This window comes from Crassostrea angulata, chromosome 8, assembly GCF_025612915.1.
Source record: "Crassostrea angulata isolate pt1a10 chromosome 8, ASM2561291v2, whole genome shotgun sequence".
Lineage (NCBI taxonomy): Eukaryota > Metazoa > Mollusca > Bivalvia > Ostreida > Ostreidae > Magallana > Magallana angulata.
The window spans coordinates 25,615,418-25,638,322 of NC_069118.1; the positions used below are offsets into that span (position 1 = coordinate 25,615,418).

The 22,905-nt window shown below is 33.6% G+C and overlaps 2 protein-coding genes across 8 annotated transcripts; both read right to left on the reverse strand.

Moving 5' to 3' along the window:
• Window positions 1–3,944: 3,944 nt before the first annotated feature.
• On the reverse strand, window positions 3,945–11,124 carry LOC128161725 (glycoprotein 3-alpha-L-fucosyltransferase A-like). 6 transcript variants are annotated; one of them, XM_052825096.1, is made up of 3 exons: window positions 11,024–11,087; window positions 8,894–9,191; window positions 3,945–6,076 (listed from the first exon to the last, which is right to left on the reverse strand). In XM_052825096.1, exon 3 carries the CDS (start codon window positions 5,745–5,747, stop codon window positions 4,416–4,418), a length of 1,332 nt encoding a protein of 443 aa, XP_052681056.1. In that variant the 5' UTR covers window positions 5,748–6,076; window positions 8,894–9,191; window positions 11,024–11,087; the 3' UTR covers window positions 3,945–4,415. The 6 variants fall into 6 exon arrangements, with proteins under 6 accessions (XP_052681056.1, XP_052681058.1, XP_052681055.1 ...); XM_052825098.1 differs by lacking the exon at window positions 11,024–11,087 and adding an exon at window positions 6,904–7,040 and having other exon boundaries at window positions 9,049–9,260; XM_052825095.1 differs by lacking the exon at window positions 11,024–11,087 and adding an exon at window positions 6,904–7,040 and having other exon boundaries at window positions 8,894–9,260.
• A 4,857-nt stretch (window positions 11,125–15,981) lies between these two features.
• On the reverse strand, window positions 15,982–22,287 carry LOC128160368 (zinc finger protein 791-like). Of its 2 annotated transcripts, none has more exons than XM_052823678.1 (2): window positions 22,210–22,287; window positions 15,982–21,072 (listed from the first exon to the last, which is right to left on the reverse strand). In XM_052823678.1, the coding sequence occupies exon 2, from the start codon at window positions 20,887–20,889 to the stop codon at window positions 18,136–18,138; it is 2,754 nt and encodes a 917-aa protein (XP_052679638.1). In that variant the 5' UTR covers window positions 20,890–21,072; window positions 22,210–22,287; the 3' UTR covers window positions 15,982–18,135. The 2 variants fall into 2 exon arrangements, with proteins under 2 accessions (XP_052679638.1, XP_052679639.1); XM_052823679.1 differs by lacking the exon at window positions 22,210–22,287 and adding an exon at window positions 21,768–22,177.
• Between the last annotated feature and the right edge of the window lie 618 nt (window positions 22,288–22,905).

The window sequence follows — 22,905 nt, forward strand, 5'->3', positions numbered from 1 at the left end:
CAAAATGCAACCTTGTGAATATAAAAACTTCAAAGTTTAAACTTCAAAAATAAACAAAACACATTATTTGATTCACGAAATGGAAAATTAAGCGTCTTCTCACGATTTCGTCTGCTTGAGATCGATCAACATTTACAGCGAGGCTGGCTGTTCCTTTTCCAGGAATTTTATAACGAACATATAGGCCTTCTAAACTTTCCCGATAACACTGCTGTTCAAATTTGGTAACGATAATTTTTAAATTTACACACGGACATGATCGGTCATCAGAATAAGCGTCGTAAAGAAAAGCTATGAGTAATGCATCAACTCCTTCGGCGCATTCCAAGCGGCAGATATACCATTTAAGTACATCACTGGCTATCTAGTTACCACAACGTTTACAAAAGTCGCTTATACATACTATTCCTTGTCGACATATCAGCTATTTTCGTCCACGATCGCCTTTCCTTGGATGGTTATGTCCAGTTGCATATTCCAGCGATCTCGCATGAAAACTAGTTTTATTACAAGTTTTTCTGCACAGTGAATAATATCACAAGCTATCGCATGTATTTTCCTTTCGTTTTCAATTCAGCCGGTTCAGATTTTAACTCACTATTTGTGTTTAATCCATCAAATTCATCTCAATAGCTCTGCATCACCTGAAGGCGCATCCATTTTGAATATTGTTGCTGTTGTTGTTTTGTATTCATACGCGCCGCTTCATTTACATTATTTACATTTTTGTTCAATGACACTTCACATTTTTTTATTTGAAAATGTTTTATTAAATGATAAGAAATGAAGATAATAATTTTTCTATTGATCGACGTATCAAAGAAAAAATTGACCGGAAAACTTTTTCATCAATGCGCTACGCGCATTGATGAAGTTTTCCGGTCAATTTTTTCTTTGATACGTCGATCAATAGAAAAATTATTATCTTCATTTCTTAACTGATCATATTCACCGCTCATTGTCTTGTGCGTTTACATTTCTTAAACTTAGATTGTCAAATTTCCACCAGCTCATGTTTTGACAATGATTACTTTTGAGCCGTTTAGTACGGGGAAATGATCTATTAAATCCTGAATTAGCCTATGTCATAATGAATAAATGACATCATAGCAATTTACAATCAAATCAATTATGACGTCAAAATAGAGTTTGCACATCAAAGCATCATTTCAATGATAATCACGTGATATGTGTCCTGTTCCCCTTTAAAGCCAGAAAATGTTATTTTTAATTAAGAAATAAGGTATCATTTTTGGATGTCTATCGGGATATAGATACGGGTTGGTCACGTGATCAAATCCCATAAAGCCCGAAGGGCTTTATGGAAGATTTGATCACGTACCAACCCGTATCTATATCCCGATAGACATCCAAAAATGATACCTTATTTCTTATATTTACATTTGTTGCAAATTATAACACTAACAATGCTCCATACTTTCTCTTTTGTGATGACCTAGAAAGCCGCTTCGATTAAAATGACGTAACAAAAAATAGTGCAACAATGTTGCAAGCATTTGATTATTGTGATAAATGAATATGACACTACTTTTGATGAGACAACACTTTTTTATCATTAAAAAGGGAAACAGAACAAAAAATTCACTTGTACAATTGAAAAAACTGATTGAAGCTTGGCGGAATAGTACCACCTGTGTTGAAGTCGCAGAGCGGTTAGAAATTTAAAAACAAGCGATTGAAAGTTGAGTTAGAGTATACCAGTATATATCTACTTAGGCATTTTCAGGGGGAAATCTATCGCAGAATCAGATTCAAGAGCATAATGATTTCCTCCGACATTATAGAGGAAAGGGATTTTAACTTCGATGATCTTTTTACGGAACAAATCGGACAAAAAACACAAGGAGTTAAATTTGACCGTGATCCGTGAATGTACTTCACACGAAAGGTATGTAATATTGCGTTTGCAATTTTGACCGAGGCTTGTAATAAAATCAGAAATGAATTTCAACTGAGTTAACTCCTTTGACAAATTACGATTGTAATTTTCAAGAACGCCTCGTTACGATGTCGAACCATAAACATTCTGTTTACATGCCTAACGTGTTATCTATAACATGAATCAGTTAGGCCTATCCCCACAATTAATGTTATATTTTTTATGAGAATGAATGAATAAAACTTCGTATAACAAAATACAAATACGTTTATTTGTTATGCCCAAATTATGTTTTCATTACGATATCTAATAGGTGTGTTTCAGCACAAGTACAAGTCGATTAGTTTGTGTACATAGAAAAAGTAGTGACCTACATTATTCATGCGCTACTTTGACCTCTTGACCCATAATGATGTTATGCAGAAATAACAGCGGATTGCTCAAACAGTGTTATATAAGGGAAAACATTTGCAAGTGTAAATATTCTCTACTGTAGAGCTGTCCGATGCTTGGTAAATATTGTATGAATCAATGGTGAAATATTTCAACACTCATTAATTTGCTTTATTTTCTACATTTTTAATAATTTCACTATTTTTCCAATAATTAAGCATTGGGAAAACCTTTACATGTCTTTTAGATTAAGGTTTAGCTTTATTTGGACGGTTATTTAAGCGTGATCAAAGGGAAAAATTAGAGGGTGCCCGATGCATTGTGAAATCACCCTACTCAGATACAATTTTGTTGAATAATATGCACAGTTGAGGATTGTAATAAATAGACGATAGTGTCAACGACTTAAAAACTGAAGCTAAGGTTTTCTACATAATAAATATTTAAAGTGGGGTGTTAGAAATATGGCCAGTATGTAAACAAACTGTAACTTTCTTGTTTGAATCTTCTTACAATTCTTAAACACTCTTTTTAAGTTATATTTCATCATTTACTCACGTACATGTATCCTATGCACACGTAAAAGTGTTTTTTTTTTGTTATGTTAAGTAGTTCATTCACACGTGAACAAATACATATGTAAATACATTTCGTGTTATTTGTTTTGTTTATAAAAAATATCATTCGGTGAAATCCGATATCAATGTTGATTCAATGGTTTACCCAGGATAAAAGTTCTCCCTCGGGACTCGCTGCGCATATATACATCCACATGAAATGCCATTTCTTTCTCTAACCCGGTTATTTTGATTTTCACATTTGTTTTTGAACTTTTTAAAAAAAGAATGTTTATGTGCAAGGCATACATCATTCAGGGACAGTATACCAGAGAATGAGGCCTGTGAAAATACACAAGACTATCAGCCACATAGTGCACGTTACCGATCCGCAGTAGCACCATGAACTGTTTTGTGCGTCGTATAAAATTTCCACTTTTTAACACGTTACTCCTGTTGCTCTCAGTTTGATCATCCAATTTTTATTAGATTGAGACTTCAAACCTGCAGCTTAGTATGAGGTAGATTTAATGCTTAATTTGTTTACAACAGCATCTGCGTAAAACCACCAAAACGCTCATAGTTGAATCATTAGATTTCGTGGTGGCTGTTGCATTTTCGTGGAGTTCATGGGTATTTCTCATCCACGAATAAAAATTATCTACGAATTAATGAACTAGGTCATAGGGTGGTATTTCCCTTTGCAGGTGTAAGATATAGGAAAGTACGTCCCTACGAACCTAAAAAGAAATTAAGGATTCCATGAAAATTGGCCAGGACGAATTTTAATGATTTCACAGTATTTATCCAGTATCCACCAATCTGGAAGTCAGTATTGTGAATACTTAGTTTTTTTAAAAAAAAAAACATGGCAGTGTTACAGTCTTTGTCCAATTCAATGAATTATTTCCGATGAAATACATTTTTATCATTTTAGAGACAGTAAGTTAATATGTACACTAATATAATAATTATTTTTATTAAATTACTTTTCTATACCAAAGGTTAACACAAAACTTTTCTGTGGCGCATTATTTGTTGACTGATCAATGGCGGTATATATTGATGTCTACAGAAAACTTGGTAAAACTGTGTATCATCTAATCGATCACTCTACTTTTTTATTTGCTACAAACTAAGTCTACCTCTTTCCAAATCAATAGATTCCTACATACAAATCCTACACACATGTATAATGTTCTGACTTAAAAGAATACGTAGTACAAGTATAACCATATTGCAAGTAAATTCAGCTGAAACAAGATATTTAACATGTAAACCATGATGACTAAAAACTATGTAATTAAATATACAGGTAGTGCATATCTGTACAGTTAAATATTAAAGAACATTTTAATTGAAATTTTTGGATTTAAAATATCGTTTGACGCCACATATCTGCAAAAATTGTTCATATAGCACTTCCTTGTATGAAAATTTATGTAATTGGCATGACAGATTTTCATTATATACCCGTAAATATAATTTTGTAATTAATTGAGCAAACATGTAATCAACTGAGCAGATATATTTGATAGTAAAAAGGTATAACTCAAATAAATGTTTTATATTCCTGGAATACAGTGCACACTAGGGTCAAATATACGTTGCCAATTTTTCGGATTCGGGGCAGGACTACTATTGTTACGTCCAGACAGATAAATACACATATCACATTGAAACTTATGAATCCCTCTAACTATCAATTCAGAGATAGAATATTTCATCACATATTTATCCTTTTCTTGTAAATAACGGATATATTCAGTTTCATTGGATCCGATCTGCTTCAGTTTCTCTGCCAATTCTTTTGGTGAATTGAAATCGAGGCTGTTGATGTAAGTTCCTTTGGGAAGGTATTTCCCCGCGTCCTGTGGGCCATTTATGACGGGAATGATGTGCGCGTGTTCCCGATAAAGTGAATACAATTTTTCCGTGGTATAGTTGTTACAAATGGAGTTTTCAAACGCCAAGTAAAACTTGTAGTCCTCTTCAAATATTGCTTTGCACTTTGTGTAATCGTCATATTGTGTGCCACACTTTTTCGTTCCACATTGTCCGTACATATCAACCGTAAGGTGTTTACTTAACTCTTTTACCAGATTTTCTCTTTTAGATGGTGTGCTGCAGTGACTCGACACCCACACAGCATCTTTGGTTTTATTGGCTAAAACTCCGGTATAATTTAGTAAGGGGTATGTTTTATTATGTAAAAGTCTTCCATACAATGGCACATAAAAATCTGCTGTCTCCATGTAGGAAGCAGATAAATCAATTTTATCGGCCCATTGTTTGGGGGGTCGAAGGGTGTGGTACTGGCTTTCGGTACTATACAATACCCACAGTTGTCCTTTCTTTTTTGCAATCGCTCGATTAAAAGGGAGATGACTGTGACGTAATACAACGATATCCGCCAGAGCGGGGCTTTTTTCTATGAGGCAATTTGGAATTTTGCATTTAGTCGGATCATACTTGGAAAGACTTTCCCGAATCTCAGGATCTTGTTCATGCCATGCAATGCGAAAGATTCTTTGATGTTGTTTTGAATTTAAACTTGTTTTGTTATTTGTGTTGCTCGGCTGAAATTGTGAAAATGTTTTGTTGTGTGCATTACTTTGATTCTTACTTAATATATACGGTTTTTTGACTTTTAAACTTTGGATAAAGTTTGAATGCGTTACATTATATGACTGGTTTTGGTTGAGAAAGGATCCCTTTTTATTGGATTTGTAGTTTTTTGTAGAATATATAAATGTTTTGTTGTATTCTGGATTTTGGTTAGATTTTTCTACCGTTCCTATATAATCCTGCGTGGACCATAAGAAGACAACAAACAACATTGTCATCAACACGAGGATTCTCCATTTTTTAGCAAATGTCATTCTAATAGCAGACATATTCAGAAGACTGTCTCCAGAACACTGCTACATGTATCTGATTTTACTGAATTCCATTCTTTTCTTTTCACTTCTGAACGACTCCTCCTCTTATCAGATTTCTTGGCGTATAAACAGGATAAAGAGCCAAAACACCAACAAAAACGTCAGTCGTCTCAATATAATGTCATTTGGTTATACAATGTATAACCAAGTTAATGAGAGGTTATGAGGGGCAAACATAATGCTTTACTAGATTGCTGTTTTTAGTCTTCGCTCGTCTTCATTTGATTCTGACCAATTTCTCGTCCTAGAGTTTTGGACGCAAAAACAGGTTTAAAGAGCCATACCTGAAAAACGAAAAACAAGAGACTGTGAGCTCAGGAGATATTCTTTGGTCTTAAACGCCTTTTTCATATAATTGTCTTTTACTAATTAACCATTTTTAATTGCCAATGAGTCCATGTAATTAACAATTTTTAATTGCCAATGAGTCCATAATTAGTCATGGACTCATTGGCAATTAAAAATTGTTAATTAGTAAAAGACATAATTGTAACACCCCGCGACCCCCATCCCCCACAAAAAAAAGAAATATAATTATAACTGAGAATCATTTCATAAGCATTTATATACGAATGCCTCTTACAAATCAATTAATCCTATCCTATTTTTCTGCTGGAGTAGGAAGAACAGTTTTAAAGCGTAATCAAAAAACAAAAAAAAGTTATAACGTCATTCATGACTGTTAAAAAATTACAAGGAGAATGAAACAAATTCTATAGTACATTATTCAACAAGCCGTACATGTAAAATTTTACCTCTTAAACATTCCTGAGATATGTGCTGTTCAGAAATAAAGTATGTCAATTAAATTCCCCACCCAGCTATGGTTCGGCAGTTTTTTTGTGCATGTGTATTTATTTTTGTAATGACACTTTTTACCTGTGGGCCCTATTCAGTATACAGTATATGGTCTAAAATACTAAACGTGCATGGGTATTTCGACTTCCAATGATAATGAACGAACTGAACCATTAACTCTATTTAAAGGGTGACATATTTTGAAACAAAAAAATATCAGCATCTTCTTTGATGTTAAGGAAAGGAGCCGCTATAACAGCTATGGGAATTTTTTTATCAATATCATTTATTACACATTCTACCTCTAGCCAACCTTTTCATGATCCGATATATGGGCACACGATGAGCCATTAATATATGCAAAGTCCACCGAACGAGCAAGATGTCACCACAATCATGGTTCCATTCAAACAGCGCACGTGTTGGAAGTTGACCACGAATTGTGATCCGCTGTCAATCAATAATACATTATTCATTGCCGTATTTGTGAATCGGTAGTCTAACTGGTTGATAAGATTATACGTATACAATATTCAATCGCTTTTCCAAAAATATAATGACATAAACTGTAAAACCGCACGTAGCACCCACATCTAATTAAAAAATTTATAAAGTTTTGACGTTGGTTCGATTTTTTTTACCATGCTGGGCGCATCTCATAAATGTTTCTTTACATGGTCTTGGTTTTTATAGCAACGGTTCAATAGCCTACTGAAATTAAGTTATAGATGATAAATGGCATATCAGATTGGGGAGATTTAAAACCACCGTGCGTAAAAGAAATTTAAAGAATCCGGGTATGAATTTTGCAAGCCAAGCAATAGTCATAGATTTCGCAAGGACCTACACAATGACAGCTGCTAGCTTCTAGTTATTTGTCTCTGGTTGATCTAACATTTTCATTAATATATTATTCTGGGTTTTTTAAATTTTCATTTCTATTTAAATTACATGTATTATCAATATATTTTGGCATCAATCCAACAAATGAAAGGATCACCAACCGTAAAACTATTACACTTGACACAAATTCTTGATACAAATTCTTTATTACCATAGTTTTTGTTTTGAAATCGAGCAAAAATAATAAAAGCTACTTCTTTCTACTTTTTAAAATATTTTTAGACAATATTTATTTATCTTTTTACGAAGAAGAGCTTTGTGTCAACATAAAATACTTACTGTATACAGGGTTATTTTCGCCCCGTGTTATTTTCGCCCTTCTACACTTGCAAATGGTTTCACCCCGTCTTGAATATGCCCAGACTCGTTTGTGTACTAAAGAAATAGCTTGGAACATTGGAAGTCGCACAGTCTTAAATTTGCCCGCTGACAACAAAGGCGAAAGGGGCGAAAAAAAACTGGGGCGAATATTTCCCTGTACATACAGTATATTATCAACAGTGAAGATCAAATATTAAGAATATCCCTGTTATTACTTAATAAGAGGTTATGGCTGAAACATTCGTATCTACAATCCGTGGGTAGATCTGCTAGCTACATGTAGTTTGCTGACCATTCACCCTCCTTAAGGGCTAGCTAGGTTAGTGTACCGTAGAAGATAGCAACCACGCCGCTAGCTAAGATATACATGTTGCATGATTTAAAAGTGAGTTCCATGTCCTTGCACGGTGTGCAAGACAGAATGACACGTGTACATAAACAAACTGTACCAATGCTTTAGGAATTCATTTCTGATGATCAGTTGAAGTTTGAGAGCCGGTCGTAGAGTTATAAGCAAGATACAGCTAGGGCTCACAATTCTTTGTCATGTAAACAACGTCCGTGCCCTGTTGGTTCAATACGCCGGTAGAAAATCTTTTTCAAGTTGATTTGTCTGTCTATTTATTAATTTTAAGCACAAATAAACAGATCATAACGTTTAACACATGAATATTAGGTCTAAAACTGAAGTTTTTACTTCAACATTCAAAATATAAACCAAAGCTTTGTTTACATATCAAAGAATTGCAGGCTCTGTAACTCGCTTATATAACTCAACGAATGACACTCAAATTTTGGTTGACTATTAAGAATGCCTAAATGAAGCATTGTACATCAGTATATTTTTGACCAAAATCGTGACCATGCCCCTTTTAACATAAATGTTTTTTTAATCAAATTTGTAAATGAAATTACTCGTTTTATAAATGACGAAATGCGTTAAAATTAAGCCAGCGGGGGTCTCAAAATTACTTCGATATATAGGTGTAAATTCGCTAAATAACCTATATATAACTGTTATTTCGCTATATCTGTGTTTGCTATATTCGTCATATTCGAGCTTTGTTGTAACCACTTACTTTGTAAAACGTATCCTGTTTTTACTGGGGCTGGGGTTTTCTCCATTCGCCGTATAAATGTATATGTCAATGCATGGAGTGTGAGACGGAAGAAAACGTATCACTTTAACTTTCTCTCTACAATCCCTATCATTTCCCTAATCATGCAAACTCACGCGTCCTGTGTTGCAGTAGCTGTTGACGTCTCCGTTCGCCACGAATGGATATCTGATTAAGACAGTCAAACTTCTTGGTCGTTCACTTTAATTTCATCATTGACGTGTCTCAATGCCATGTCTCGTGCTTCAGATCAATGTGGCTGTGTTTGAAAACGGATGATATTTAAATAGTGTTTGATGTTGTTTTTTAACTTATTCAAACCGCCGTATATTTGAGATCGATTTTTTTTATAAAACGGTGCCCTAGTTAAGAGAGTATGAATATGTAGAGATATTCATGAGTTATACCATTGGTTGGGTTGGGTTTTTTTTAATTTGTAGACTTGCACGTTGCATTAGGTGGGCCAGGAGCCCCCCCCCCCCCCCACACACACACTTTTTTGTGCAGCAAAGAATTTTTTTTTAAATTTAGGAACAAAAAATTGAATTAACATGGAGTCTCCCCCCACTTTTATGGAACCATGTAAAAACTAAATTGATACTACAGTGTAAGGAAATAAACAGTAAAATTGAAGTTGCAACAACCCCCCCCCCCCCCCCCACACGGATATAAGGATTTTCAGGGTTTTTGGATAGTAAACTTCCTTTTTTTCTATTACTTGTCAAGATGTTTTGGATTGATGAATCTAACCCCTCCCCCCCCCCCCCCCCCCACTTTCAAAATCGATGCCACGTGCCTGTGGGTATATCTTGCAATTGCTTAAAAGTCAGCTTTCTATATCATCGATATACAATGTAAAACGTACGTGTGTTAATGTAAAAAACAAATTAAAGATGTACAATAAAAGTGGATACACCAAGTATCAGATTATAGATAATACTTCACACCTGTCCTGTCGGGAATATAGGTTTTAGGCCTTCAATTTTGGTGAGATCTTCAAAACGATTAATATATATATACATTACATGTATGTGAAATATTGCCTACTTACACCACAAAAGCATGCCAATGATAGTGTGTACTTTTATATTTTACATTAAGAAAAAAAAAAAGTTTTATCTTGTATCACAGGCGGTTGTTTTTCGGCAATGCTCACTCATTTGAACAATTCAGCAATTTTAGTGTAATTGTAATGTATAATCATGACAACAGCAGAAAGAAGCCGAAAATTTTGAAGTTAGTTTAAAAATGATCATTACGCTTACGCTGATAAAAAGCATGAGCGCAACTTTTTCTTCAGGAATTTGTTTTTGGGTGATTTTTCATTGCTGTCATTATGAAATTACATATATATCATACAACAGAATATTATCGCTCCATATTGATAACATCTTTTTTTTTGTATAAAAAATTTTCTTTAGAATATATATATATATATATATATATATATATATATATATATATATATATATATATATATATATATATATATATATATAAACATTCAAGTATTTAAGAAAAACTACATTTCACAGTACTGCTTTTCTTACCGAAACATAGAATATGAAACGTATGTTCGTAACTCTATATCGTAGTAGATTTTGTAAATTTTTAGAACGAAAGAATGGTAAAATCAAAAAATCAATGCTTATTCATACATGTATTATTCATTCTAAAAACCTTCTTTATAACATAATTATCGCGCTTGGTACGGTTCTCTCTCTCTCTCTCTCTCTCTCTCTCTCCTCTCTCTCTCTCTCTCTCTCTCTCTCTCTCTCTCTCTCTCTCTCTCTCTCTCTCTCTCTCTCTCTCTCTCTCTCTCCACACACACACATAGTCACCATGTATTTTTGTAATGAAATGAAAATTGAAAGCAAAAACGAAAAAAAATCTGTAAAGGAAACATAACTCGTGTAAGACGCAATACCCGTTAAGCTCTAAAAACGAAAGAAGGTTAAAATCAATACAACCCAAAAGAAGATCGAACCATCAGTGCTTATAAATACATAACATATATTCTAATAGTTTTCAGTGTCTGTTAAATTATGTCTTTCGGAGACTAGGTATACACTTAAACAATTAACACCTTACCTGTGCATATATCTGGCCCACACCCACTACGGCACACGATTAAATTCAATAGTCAGCACCTTGATGTGTTTGAATTTTATGACCCATTGACTTGCCGCTAGTTTTTACTGGTAAAAAAATAAATGCATACGGAAAAAGAGTTGTTGGAGTTGGGTTTTATTCCCCTCTTTTTTTACCTGAATGAAAACTCGCAAATCATTATGTAATAAATATCGTTTGTTTTTATTTATTGATTTTGCGTCTTATGTGACCGTCTCTATGATGACGTATCATATATTACCTTTCCACCAGATGTTGAGTCTTTCACTGGCTTTTGGCGTAATAAGACATAATAAAGAGATGTCATAAAGATATGAGAGAGAGAGAGAGAGAGAGAGAGAGAGAGAGAGAGAGAGAGAGAGAGAGAGAGAGAGAGAGAGAGAGAGAGAGAGAGAGAGAGAGAGAGAGAGGGGGGGGTGAGACAGAGAGAGAGAAAGAGGATGAGACAGAGAGAGAGAGGATGAGACAGAGAGAGAGATGAGGATGAGACAGAGAGAGGATTAGACACACAGAGAGACAGAGAGCGAGAACTGGTACTGTTTTTATCAAGATATTTACTATTAGAATGTACGTGTTGAAATACCACGAGGGGAGTCACTAGATCGGGCGACGTTCCAATCTGTTACAGTATATCTTTATCTCTAGAAGGACAAATAGCATACAATGCACATGTATATCTGCGCAGTTTAAAAAAAAAACTTAATACTACGGATCAATTAACGTGTGCTGAAGCATCCCCCACCCTAAATTCAAATTTTCTAAATTCACACACTAAAGTTACCAAATTAGCAGGTCCAAGCATAAGTGTGTTAACTTACTAAAATTTTACATAAAAGGCTGAATTAAGTTTTAAAAAAAAGGTATAGTAGTGAACTTGCATAACGACATTTGATTGTGTAAATGAATCAAAATTACGCGAAACGTATTTGAACAGGTAAAGTACGTGTGCAGCGAACAAACATATTAATTTATATGACAAAAAAGTGCCAGTTCTAAACTGACTTTATTTGAGAATAGAACATAATTTTGAAAATTTTGAAAATTAATTTGAATATGAAGTTCACTTAACTCTTCGATGTCAACAGTTTAATTGTTGTGGTAGATACGCAGTCGGAGGTCTTGAAATCAACAGCAACAAAGCAATATATATGTTGCACACACGTGCGTGATTAATGTCTAATCATTACAGAGCGATGTCAATTCATTTGGGCTAAGCCTTTTAATTTATTCGCCGGGCGCTGATCAACCTGAAATGTGAATATTTCAAAGTAAAACAATTGCAATGAACAGGGAAATTTTTCTAATGTGAAAACCGGTCATGACATTTTAGTTGTACATGTATATATCCAGTGTTGTCCTTTAGTAGACAAAAAAACCCAAATCAATTATTCAGCAATAATCATTTACGCTGCATATAAAAGGTCGAGAATTCAAACCTTGGATTTCGGATAGAGGCATAAATTAATATTAATATATGAAATATAATAATTAAAGCATGTGATGGCACGTGCAGATTAATTAACTATATATATTTACATTTACACATCATATTAAAATGATTTTTATTATTTTATTTTGTGTGTGTGTGTGTTTCTACTCCAATAATTACATTACAAAACTGACTGAATGTGATGAGTTTGATGAAGTTTGATGAAGAAAGAAATTTCAAATACGTAAGACTTTGCATATCTATCTTAACCCAATTTTTCTACGAGAATAATTTTCTCAGCCATGTAAAGAATCGCAAGTAACATACCGGGTCATGTCAGAAAACTTTCATAAACAACGGACTCAAATGAGGGACCACACTCAACTTCAAAAGACAAGCTAAAATAACAAGAGGTCCAAGGTCCACATCGCTCACCTGAGCAACAAAAGCCAACAAATGCTTTTGACCGTCTTTGGAGTAACAAATACAAACTTAGTAGAGTAAATTTTGATTTTCAATGATTTTTAATTTTTTCTTAGTATAATTTCAGTTAATCATTGCTCTTTTTTGTTGTTTCAGTTTTTGAGAATAAGATCGACTTACCCACAAACGCAGTTTATAGCTATGTAAATATATGTACCTTCATAGCCATATGAAGCACCAAATAAAACATTTTATTGCTTTAAATATTTACAGACGTCACAAAGATAACACTTGATAATGTCATTAATGGGGTGTGGTCACGATTTTGGTAAAATTCTATTTTCTGTTTTTTAATATTTACACTGCTTTATGAATGCATTTTTAATGATAAAATGAAAGAGAGTCAGTCGTAGAGTTCCATGTATAAGCAAGATAGCTAAGGACTCGCAGCTCTTTGTCATGTAAGCAAGGCTCGTGCTTTTTTTTTCTTTTGTTTACAAAGGTTCAATATACCAATAAAAAATCTTTTTCAAGCTGATTTGTCTAGCTTCTAATTCGTTTTAAGCATAAAGCAACAGTTTCTCACGTTTAACACATTCGTTTTAGGTTTAAAACTGGATTTTTTACTTCATCATTTAAATTGCAAACAAATCTTGGTTTCCATAGCAAAGTATTGTAAGATTGTACGCTCTGTTACTCGCTTAAAACTCAGTGACTGGCAGTTAAAATTTGATTGCCTAATAGAAATGTCTCACTGAAGCATTGAAAATATTAAAATGGGGAAATTTGTTTTTTTCAAAATTGTGACCGTATCCTTTTAAACCTCACTTAAAACTGTAAAAATGGTATGTAGACTATTTAGATCGGGGGTCGCATTTGTGGAGTATTTACATATTAAATGGTATATATTCCGGATGCGTTTATTTTCGAATTAATGCTAGTTACATGTATATAGCCACAATTTCACCACACAAGTTTTTGGAGGCGGTAAATAATCATATCACACTAAAACACTTGTGATCGTCTCTATTTTTGTAGTTTGTATAGAAATCTCCAACGACGATGTGTGTAGAGAGATTATCAAATGATTTGTTTGTAGATGCAATATTATACCAATTTACAATTTTAAGGCATACGCGTGTACCTGTTTTTCCTCTGTTTACACTTCTTCAGAAAATCGGTTGTACATGTACATGTACATGCAATTCATACGACAATAAACTGACAAGACAGATTATGATCTAGATCTACACGATCCAATAAAAAAAATTTGATTTTTCGCATTTCTCATAGATAAATTAAATAAGTAAAACTAAGACAATAATGCTTTAATATTATATATTTTTCTTCTTTAAAAGTATATGTATGTCCAACTCTATATTTCTACAATGCTAGCTACTGTCTTAATATCCGCATAAATCACCAAAGAAAGCACGTTGCTGTTTAACAAACTGCAACGTACTCCATGAGGCGCATGTTGGGTATCGGCTGTAAAGCAGGCAATTATGTTTGTCGAATGTTTAAAATACTGTGATTGCATATTTTCCAAGGGATGGCATTTGTAGGACAATACCTCTTTTCTTCGATCGTGCAGTGCAAGTCAATAATACGTAGAATATTTCGCGGCTCGACACAATAAGTCTAACTTTTTAATTACAAGAAAGCAATCTATTATATAATAATCCTCGCTTTTATACTTAGATCTAATTTGTAAAGAACACTAGCGCCTCGGACCCTTTTTGAAATATAGACTTTTCTTTAACATGTACCAGATAGACGATTAATTGAGACAAATGTGACAAAATCTGTCAGTGACCAACATGCCAATTGATTTTAGTCGACGCTTCACTTAATGAGAATTCAAAACTTAGCATTTTTCGTTAAAGTCAACTGTACATACAGCATGCATATATTAACTCAGCCATTTCATTCTAAAAACAAAAATGCAAATTTATCTGACATAATCAATTGTATGTAGGATATGGCTAATAATCTTTTATGAATCAATAGCACTGAGTGTCATACTAGCTTAGAAATAAAAACCATTGAATTGATTGTTGTAAAAACTAAGCGTTTCCTCTTCAACATTTTGTTCATAATACATGTATTTTTTCGCTTTTCTTGGAAGAGAAAGGTGAATTGTACTGCAATACGAGACTTACATTGTAAAACGCAAAACCGTCAACGATGTGGTCTAAGGTATCAGACTTGTTTAACATATACCCATAACCTTCGTTTAAGGTAATGTTTTTAAATCTTCTTTGTAAAGTAAATTGATAATTCATATTTTTTGCATTTTTATGTATTACATGGTATATTATCTCTCGCATCAACCCCTATGTATAGCTAGCATTCTACTGTAGGTGTTATTTTTGTATATTTACATTTTCCAGTGTCTTTGCCTGTGATAACACTACGTATCGATTTTGTACTATATAACCCATAATACAAATGACGCCAAATTGAGGCCCAGCGGGGTTTGCTTATTCATATTTAAATACTTAATCGTACGATTGCTTAAAATTATATAAATATAAGTAATAAGGAATCATTCTTTGAATATTATGAGGTGATAATTTCGGTCGGGGCGTGATCAAATCTATCATAAAGCCCTTCGGAATGATTCCTTATTCCTTATTTAAAATTAAAAATTAAAAAAAAAACATAGTAAGTCAATTAAATCAACATTGTCTTGTCGTCCATAGTTTGTAAGAGGATTGCGTGAGTAGCGTATTCATCCAGTTCATCAACACATTTGCGCCTTATTGTACAAAACCTAAGATAATGTACAAAGAAATACAATGTAACAACATCATCTATCACTAAACTAACTAAATTACGTGTGATGCATAACCTCGGTGGCATAAGATTCGCGGATCCAGAAAATTCGTCCAGGGTGTCCGAGGGATAATCGTGTTTTCCGGTTTGGGGGAGGGGGTCCAAGGCATATTTGCGATAATTTGACTAGCAAATTTAATAAATAATTAATAAAATAATAGATAATTTTAAACCGGACTTCCACCCCCCCCCCCCCCCTCGACCACCCCACCCCCAGTTCTGCTCATGCATAAAATCAAGATATATCCTCTAACTAGTGTGTTGGTTTTTTTAAAACCATTTTTATATCAAACTTTCAGATTGTAACTTTGTAACTTTCTGCATGCGCAGATCCAGAAAATAGTCCCCGGGGGTGGGTGATTCGGATAATAATTTTGTTTGCCAAGTGGGTCTTAGACCTATTTTCGGAAATTTTACTATGCGAATTTGATAAGTTTGAATTTTTAGGAAGATTCCGGACCCCCCCCCCCCTTTCCCCTAGATCTGCACGTGCTGAGGTTAATGTAGCTTTTATAACGGGTGAGAATTCAGGCAAGGATCCAATTATTTTTCCTTGGTATGATTTATTTTCTTTAACCGCGTGAATTCATAAGATCTAAATTTCGCTTGGGTGGTAAAAAGGGGTGGAATAGGCATTAAACAGACAGTGTCAGTCAGTTTTGAATCATGAAACATAACTCTTGTAGGATCTAAAGCTCTCTGACGAAAAATCCTGTTAGGCAAGAGCAATCCTTAAGTTATAATCATCACCCGTTCATACAAACATGCATTTATATAACACAACTTCTGAATGTACAATAACAGTACTTATTTAATACATGTATAGATTTTTTGTGACATGAAACTATTTTTTAAACCGAATTAATGTATCAAATTTGAAACAAAAGCACATTATTTATGTTTAACACAAAAAACATAACTCTATATCAACACTATAACTGTAACACTGTAAACAAGTATTGTACAAAGTAAATATATAAATAAATAACCGGCTCTAAATTACAGCTTTTTTCTTCGGTTTCATCAGGTTGGAGGTTTTAAAAGTCTTCTGTTCTTACATGTACACTATATAAAAATATCTATTAATATATTATGTATCTGATATTCTTCTAAAATTATTAAACAAAAGCCATGAAACAAACCAAAATCAAGTTTTCAGACTTGCATGACCTCAGTACTAGTACAGTTTAATAAATTTAAAAATTATCTAGTACAATCTTAAAAATAAATACAAATAAAAGATTATAACAGTTAAATATAAAAATCTGGAATTTTTGATTTGGATTATACATGTACATGTTTATCAAAACATGCGTCATTTACAACAACAACAGTGAGATAAAAGAAGAACAGAGAATATAAATATACATGCTCTAGATTAAACAACAAGCTACATTACGCAATGAAATGGTGGGTTGTGAATTTTTCTTTCCACAAAAAAGGGAAATAATCAAAATCCATTAGATTGCACGGTACATTTTTGTTGATAAAACTTTTGTATATACATGTATGTACATATATGTTTGTGTTTAAAAAAAAGAAAATTTAAACATTAATTTATAGTATTTTGATTCCAAGTAAAAGATTATTATCAATACTACTACTACAAGCACTTGTTTTGTTTACATTATACTGAACAGACTTGTAATTTATCTAACCAACTATAATAGACAGAGTGAATACTTGTAGATTTTAATCCAGTGTTTCACAGATGAAAAACCCTTTAGCAACTTAAAGATATATCATGATGTCTTCAAAATACAAACTTTGTACAATATATTGGATTAATTCTAAAAAAAAAAAAACAAAACTACCAGATCTATGGCTGTTGAACTTGTGCATTGACATACATGTATATGTAAATTTTTCAATAAAATATGTGCAGTTCAAATATTTACTCAAATATTATGATTTTGGAAGAAAAAAAATTTTGATATATATAAAAAAATTCCAAAACATTTACACTGTATTAAACATAAATTCATCCATCAAATTTCTTTTTCTTTTCTTTTCAGACACAATTTTTTTTCTTAATTTAAAGTATCATTTCAAGCAAAAAAAAAAATTCAAAAGAATATAAAAGTGATTGTAATGTTAATGTATCATAATAAATTTGTGAATATTTTTGCTATATACATGCAATAGAAGATATTATTGTATTTACAGATTAAACAGTTCAGAGAAAACATTAAAAAATAAAATCTATAGAAAAACACCACAAGAAACAAAAAAGGAGACAAAACGTCACCTAAAAAGATACATAAATACACATGTACATGTACTTCTAAAATAATAACAAAAATACAGACAAGTTTACAATACAAACATGGTATGTACTATGTAGATAATATATTAAGTAATTGTGGTTTAAGCTTTAGACTCATTAAGGTACACTGTTATAATCCTCATTGTCCGTGTAATCATCTGTAGATGATCCATTCTGTCCTTCATCAAAGCCAGTTGATGTATTTTTCAGCGCTTGCTGTCTGTCATCCAAATGGTTATCAATGACATTCTTGTCTATTTCATCCATGGGTGAAACCCTTGAGTTTTTGTATATTAGGAGGTTTTCCACAGAGCCTGAGATTTCTCCATCTTCTAATTTAAAATCAGATTTAGATTCATGGAATCTTAATTCTGGTTCTTGGTTGGAAGTGTAGCTGGTATCATTTTCATCATCATCAAAATTCTCCTCTTCATCATCATCATCATCATCATCATTGATTGTGTAAGTGTACTGTGGTACAAAGTTACTATCCTCATCATTCGAGAAGTTTTCCACTTCATTAAAAGACAAACTACTATTTGCATCATCATAGTATTGATTAAGCGAATTCTTTTCCTCTTCATCAGCCACTGAGCTTCCATACTCCAAACTATCCCTAGTAAAACTGTCATGTGACAGAGATTCGTGCGGGTCTTTCCGACCCACATTTTTGTGTCTTCTGGCAATGTGTCGAACCAGACTTCTCTTGTAGCGTACTTTCATTGGGCAGTAAGGGCACTGAATATCACTTGTCATCGTATGAGTAAGCTTGTGAACTTTCAAATTAGACTTCCGATCAAATATTTTTTCACAAATGTCACACGGATAGGCAGTTCCCTCGTGTCGTTTCATATGACATTTAAGCGTGTCGTCTCGACTGAAGATCTTTAGACATATTTTACATTGGTGGATTTTCTCTTCTTCTGGGTGTCTCCTAGAAATGTGCAACAACAGCTGTTTTCTCAACTGGAATGTTTCATCACATTCGGGACATTTGAAATGGGTGTCTTTCTCGTGAATTGTGGCATGCTTAATCATATCTCTTTCTCGAGAAAATGCTCGGTTGCATACCTCACATGCGAATGGCTTATTGTCCATATGCGTTGCCAAATGGTAACGTAGACTACTTGCCGACAGAAACTTTTTTCCACACTGTTCACAGAGATGCGTAGCTTTCTTTTCCCGTTCCACTGGATTGTGGACAAACCCATGTCGTTGCAGGGCATATTTGTCTTTGAACGTACAGGAACAAATATCGCACTTAAAATTTCTCTCCGTCTTGTGGGTAGTCATGTGAGATTTAAGTAGGCCATCAGTGGAAAATTTCTTTTCACAAACACCGCAAAAGAACTTTTTGTAGTCCTCGTTTTTATCCTCGCTTACCTTATGAGTTAGCTGATGACGTTTCAGATGGGCTTTGGTCAGAAAATAACATCCACATTTCTCACAGGTTATTCTCTGTTCAGGGTCATGAGTTTTCATGTGTTTGTTTAAAGTCTCTTTCCTGGAATAACTCTTCTTGCAGATGGTACAGTCATAGCGAGCCTTTGTTCCTGACCGAATTTCGTGAGATTCTTTGTGCGATTTGAGTGTGGTACTAGTATAGAACGTCTTCTCACAAACTTCACACTGATATGGACGAATTCCAAGATGCCTTCGAACATGACGCTTCAGACTTGATCGTTCACTGAAGTTCATCCCACATAAATCACAGGTGTGCGGTTTCTCTCCTGAGTGAATTTTCATGTGGGAGTTCATGTGAGCAATTTGTTTAAAAGCTTTGCCACATACTTCACAGGAATACGGTTTTTCATTGGAATGGATGCGAAAATGAATGCGCAATTCTTTGCGAGTCTTAAAGAGTTTCGAGCACTCTGAGCATTCACGCCATCTCTTGCCGTCGATGACTTTAACATCAACGTCCATTATGGTTTCTCTATGCATTCTGTTGTGGGCTTTTCTTTCAGCTCTGGTTTTGAACAGTTTGGTACACAGTGAACATTCATGAAATTTCTTTCCATTGATAATTTTGATGAAATATTTCCTAGTTCCTTTAGTAGGTTTAAGTCGGTTTTGTTCTTCAGTGATTGCATTTTCACCATCATTTGTTTTATTGTCTTCACTAACCTCATTTGTTAATTCGTTTTCGCAAATATCTAAATTCAACTGCGTTGCTTGAGGAATATCCATAGATTCTTTTTCAGGTAACGCACTAACCTCCTTTGAATGTACCACACTTTGGCTGTTTCCCAGTTCAATGAACATACTATTCCCTGAGAACCGTGTAAACATCTGCATATCATCAGAGTTTTCTAGACCTGAATTCTTCATCAAAGTAGCTTTATTTTGGGAATGGTTCACAAAATTATGCCTATTGTCCCCAAGACCAAGTTCCATGGGTCTGCTGTCTGTGATATTTTCATACTTATCAAACATGGCATCCATATCGGTGTTCATTTCTTTGGGTAGGTTTATATTCGGTTTCTTTTTGAAAGCTAAGCTTCTTCTGGAGGAACTTGCTCCAGCAGTTTCATTTATAGTGGAATGACCTGAATCAACTTGCAAACTTTTGGAATCTGGAAGAACACTGGAATTCAATGGAATATTTAAGTGGTCCATTGCACTTTCATGTGAACTCATGAAAAATTGGGACCCCATCATCATTGAGGGGTGGGGCGGTCGTTGATGGTTGCAATGGTCGTTGTCTAAACTTTCTGGCTCCCTCTTTACCATGTTGTTTATTGTGCTGTACAGTATTGAATCCAGTTTGGACATCGCCTCCATTTTATCACGAGAGCTCCCATTGGTCCAAAGGATCGGATTGGAGAAAATATCTCGGATAGGGTCACGATGTTGTTGCTGTGAATTCATTTTGAATTTTTGTGCAAGTTCCCGAGTTTCTCACTTTAAGTTTTCTTTCATTATTTAATCTTTTTACTGGTGTCTTCTTAAGTTACATACTTTTTAAAATATGTTTAGAAAATATGTGTTTACAGGTAATGTAAGCTGTTTCCAAATCTAAGTTGCATCGGTGTCTCATGTTATCCCAAACATCTGAAAAATACATTTTAAATATCTCAGTTAAAGTAACAAATTTGTTACCATGGAAACTATGGTTTGTCAAATAGTCAAATATATATATACAAATATCTTAAATTTGGGTTTATTTTTTGATGGATTCTGCAATATCTTGGAATGCTAAATAAATTATGAACAAAAACAAATCAAATTCAAGATTAATTTGATATATTTTCTCTGTTATTCATGAAAAACAACTATACATTATGCTTTTGATTAGCTCTTAACTTAACTCTTAACACACAAAACAATTTTTTTTTCATTTCATAAATATATTTCATGTAAAAAAAAAATTTCTAATTGACTCTTTTTGAAACTGGTATAAGTATCATACATTTATTAATTCATTATCAGCAAATTCAGAACTCTAAGTGACATATTTGCAACCAGAACATTTAGGTAATTTTTTCTTTAAAGTTTTCTGTAATTTTTTTTTAAAAAGGCAATGATGTATACATAAAAAATTTTAAAAGCACATATAAACCCCTGAGTAATATGAATATTTGTCTTCTTGTGATTGATAAATTTTTGTGTATAAAATTCATACTCAGCAGTATATATATATAGCTTTCATGTAAATTTCAAATAAACAGAAAACATGTAAAATAGGGGAAAATATAAAAAAAATCATTTTACAAATCTTTGATATCGTTTTCCAGAAACGCATGCACCTTTGCACATCTTCATATCATTTATTGTTCTCTATCATGTCTAAGTTGTGGTTTTCCGTCTTTTAGCACAATCATAAATGACAAAACTCGGTCTCGTCTCTCAGCTGACTCGAAACTTCTAAAGTTTAATATTTTTAACGCTATAAACACAAAAATCTTTTTATCATCGATAATTTAGCTAAGCTTGATAAGAAAATATCGCATTAATAGCGTATCGACTCAATGAAAACATTCCTGATTGCCAAACAAAAGATAAAATATTCATGACCCTGACCTTCCTCTAGGCGGATCTGGGTTCGAATGCTAATTTAATGCACAGACAAAGCCACTAAACACCTGATACTGGTTCGATGTCTGTGAAAATGGGAGAATTTTCACGATTAACATAACTTGCATTCAGCAATAAACAAATTTTAACATCACTAAGGATTCTTTTATTTACCTGCCGATCTTTTGGTCGATCAATGATCGTTGTTTTGTTCGAACCCATTCCGGAATGGTTGCGTTCGCTCATAGTTAGATCGTCCCTAAATTACAGATTGGCGGATCTTATATTACACTCCCACATGTATTTCCCAAGGAAACAAAAGTCTTAAATAAATTTGATTACATCTTTCTGGCCCTACATTCAATCTATTTTCTATAGATGTTGTTAACTTGCAAGATATGGAAATAAATCAGTGGTCCGTAGCTCAACCACTGGTGACCGACCCCCCCCCCCCCCCCCCCCCCCAGCCATGGGTATTTATAAAGTGTTTGTTTTTTTTTAAATTATTATTTTCAGACTGGTGGTATAAATTATATCAGAAATGAATGATTTATGAAAGAAAAAAACAGTAAAAATCTGGAGGTTTCGAGGGGTATTTTTATGGGGCAGGGGGTCATGCAGTAGTCAGCTATATAGCAAGTTTACATACCGTCTTGAAGCACCTGTGTATTCAACAACCAGCTTAGTTAATTTCATGCAAGATAACTTGGATACGAGACTTGATGGCCAACAAAGTATCAGTCCAATCTTTCTTAAAATTTTAGAAATTAAAATGTTTGCGATAAACATGTTAGTTAGTGAATAAAAATTAAAAATACTTCAGCTTTAAAATTTCAATGTTTTCTTACATGCATATCTCTATATAGAGCA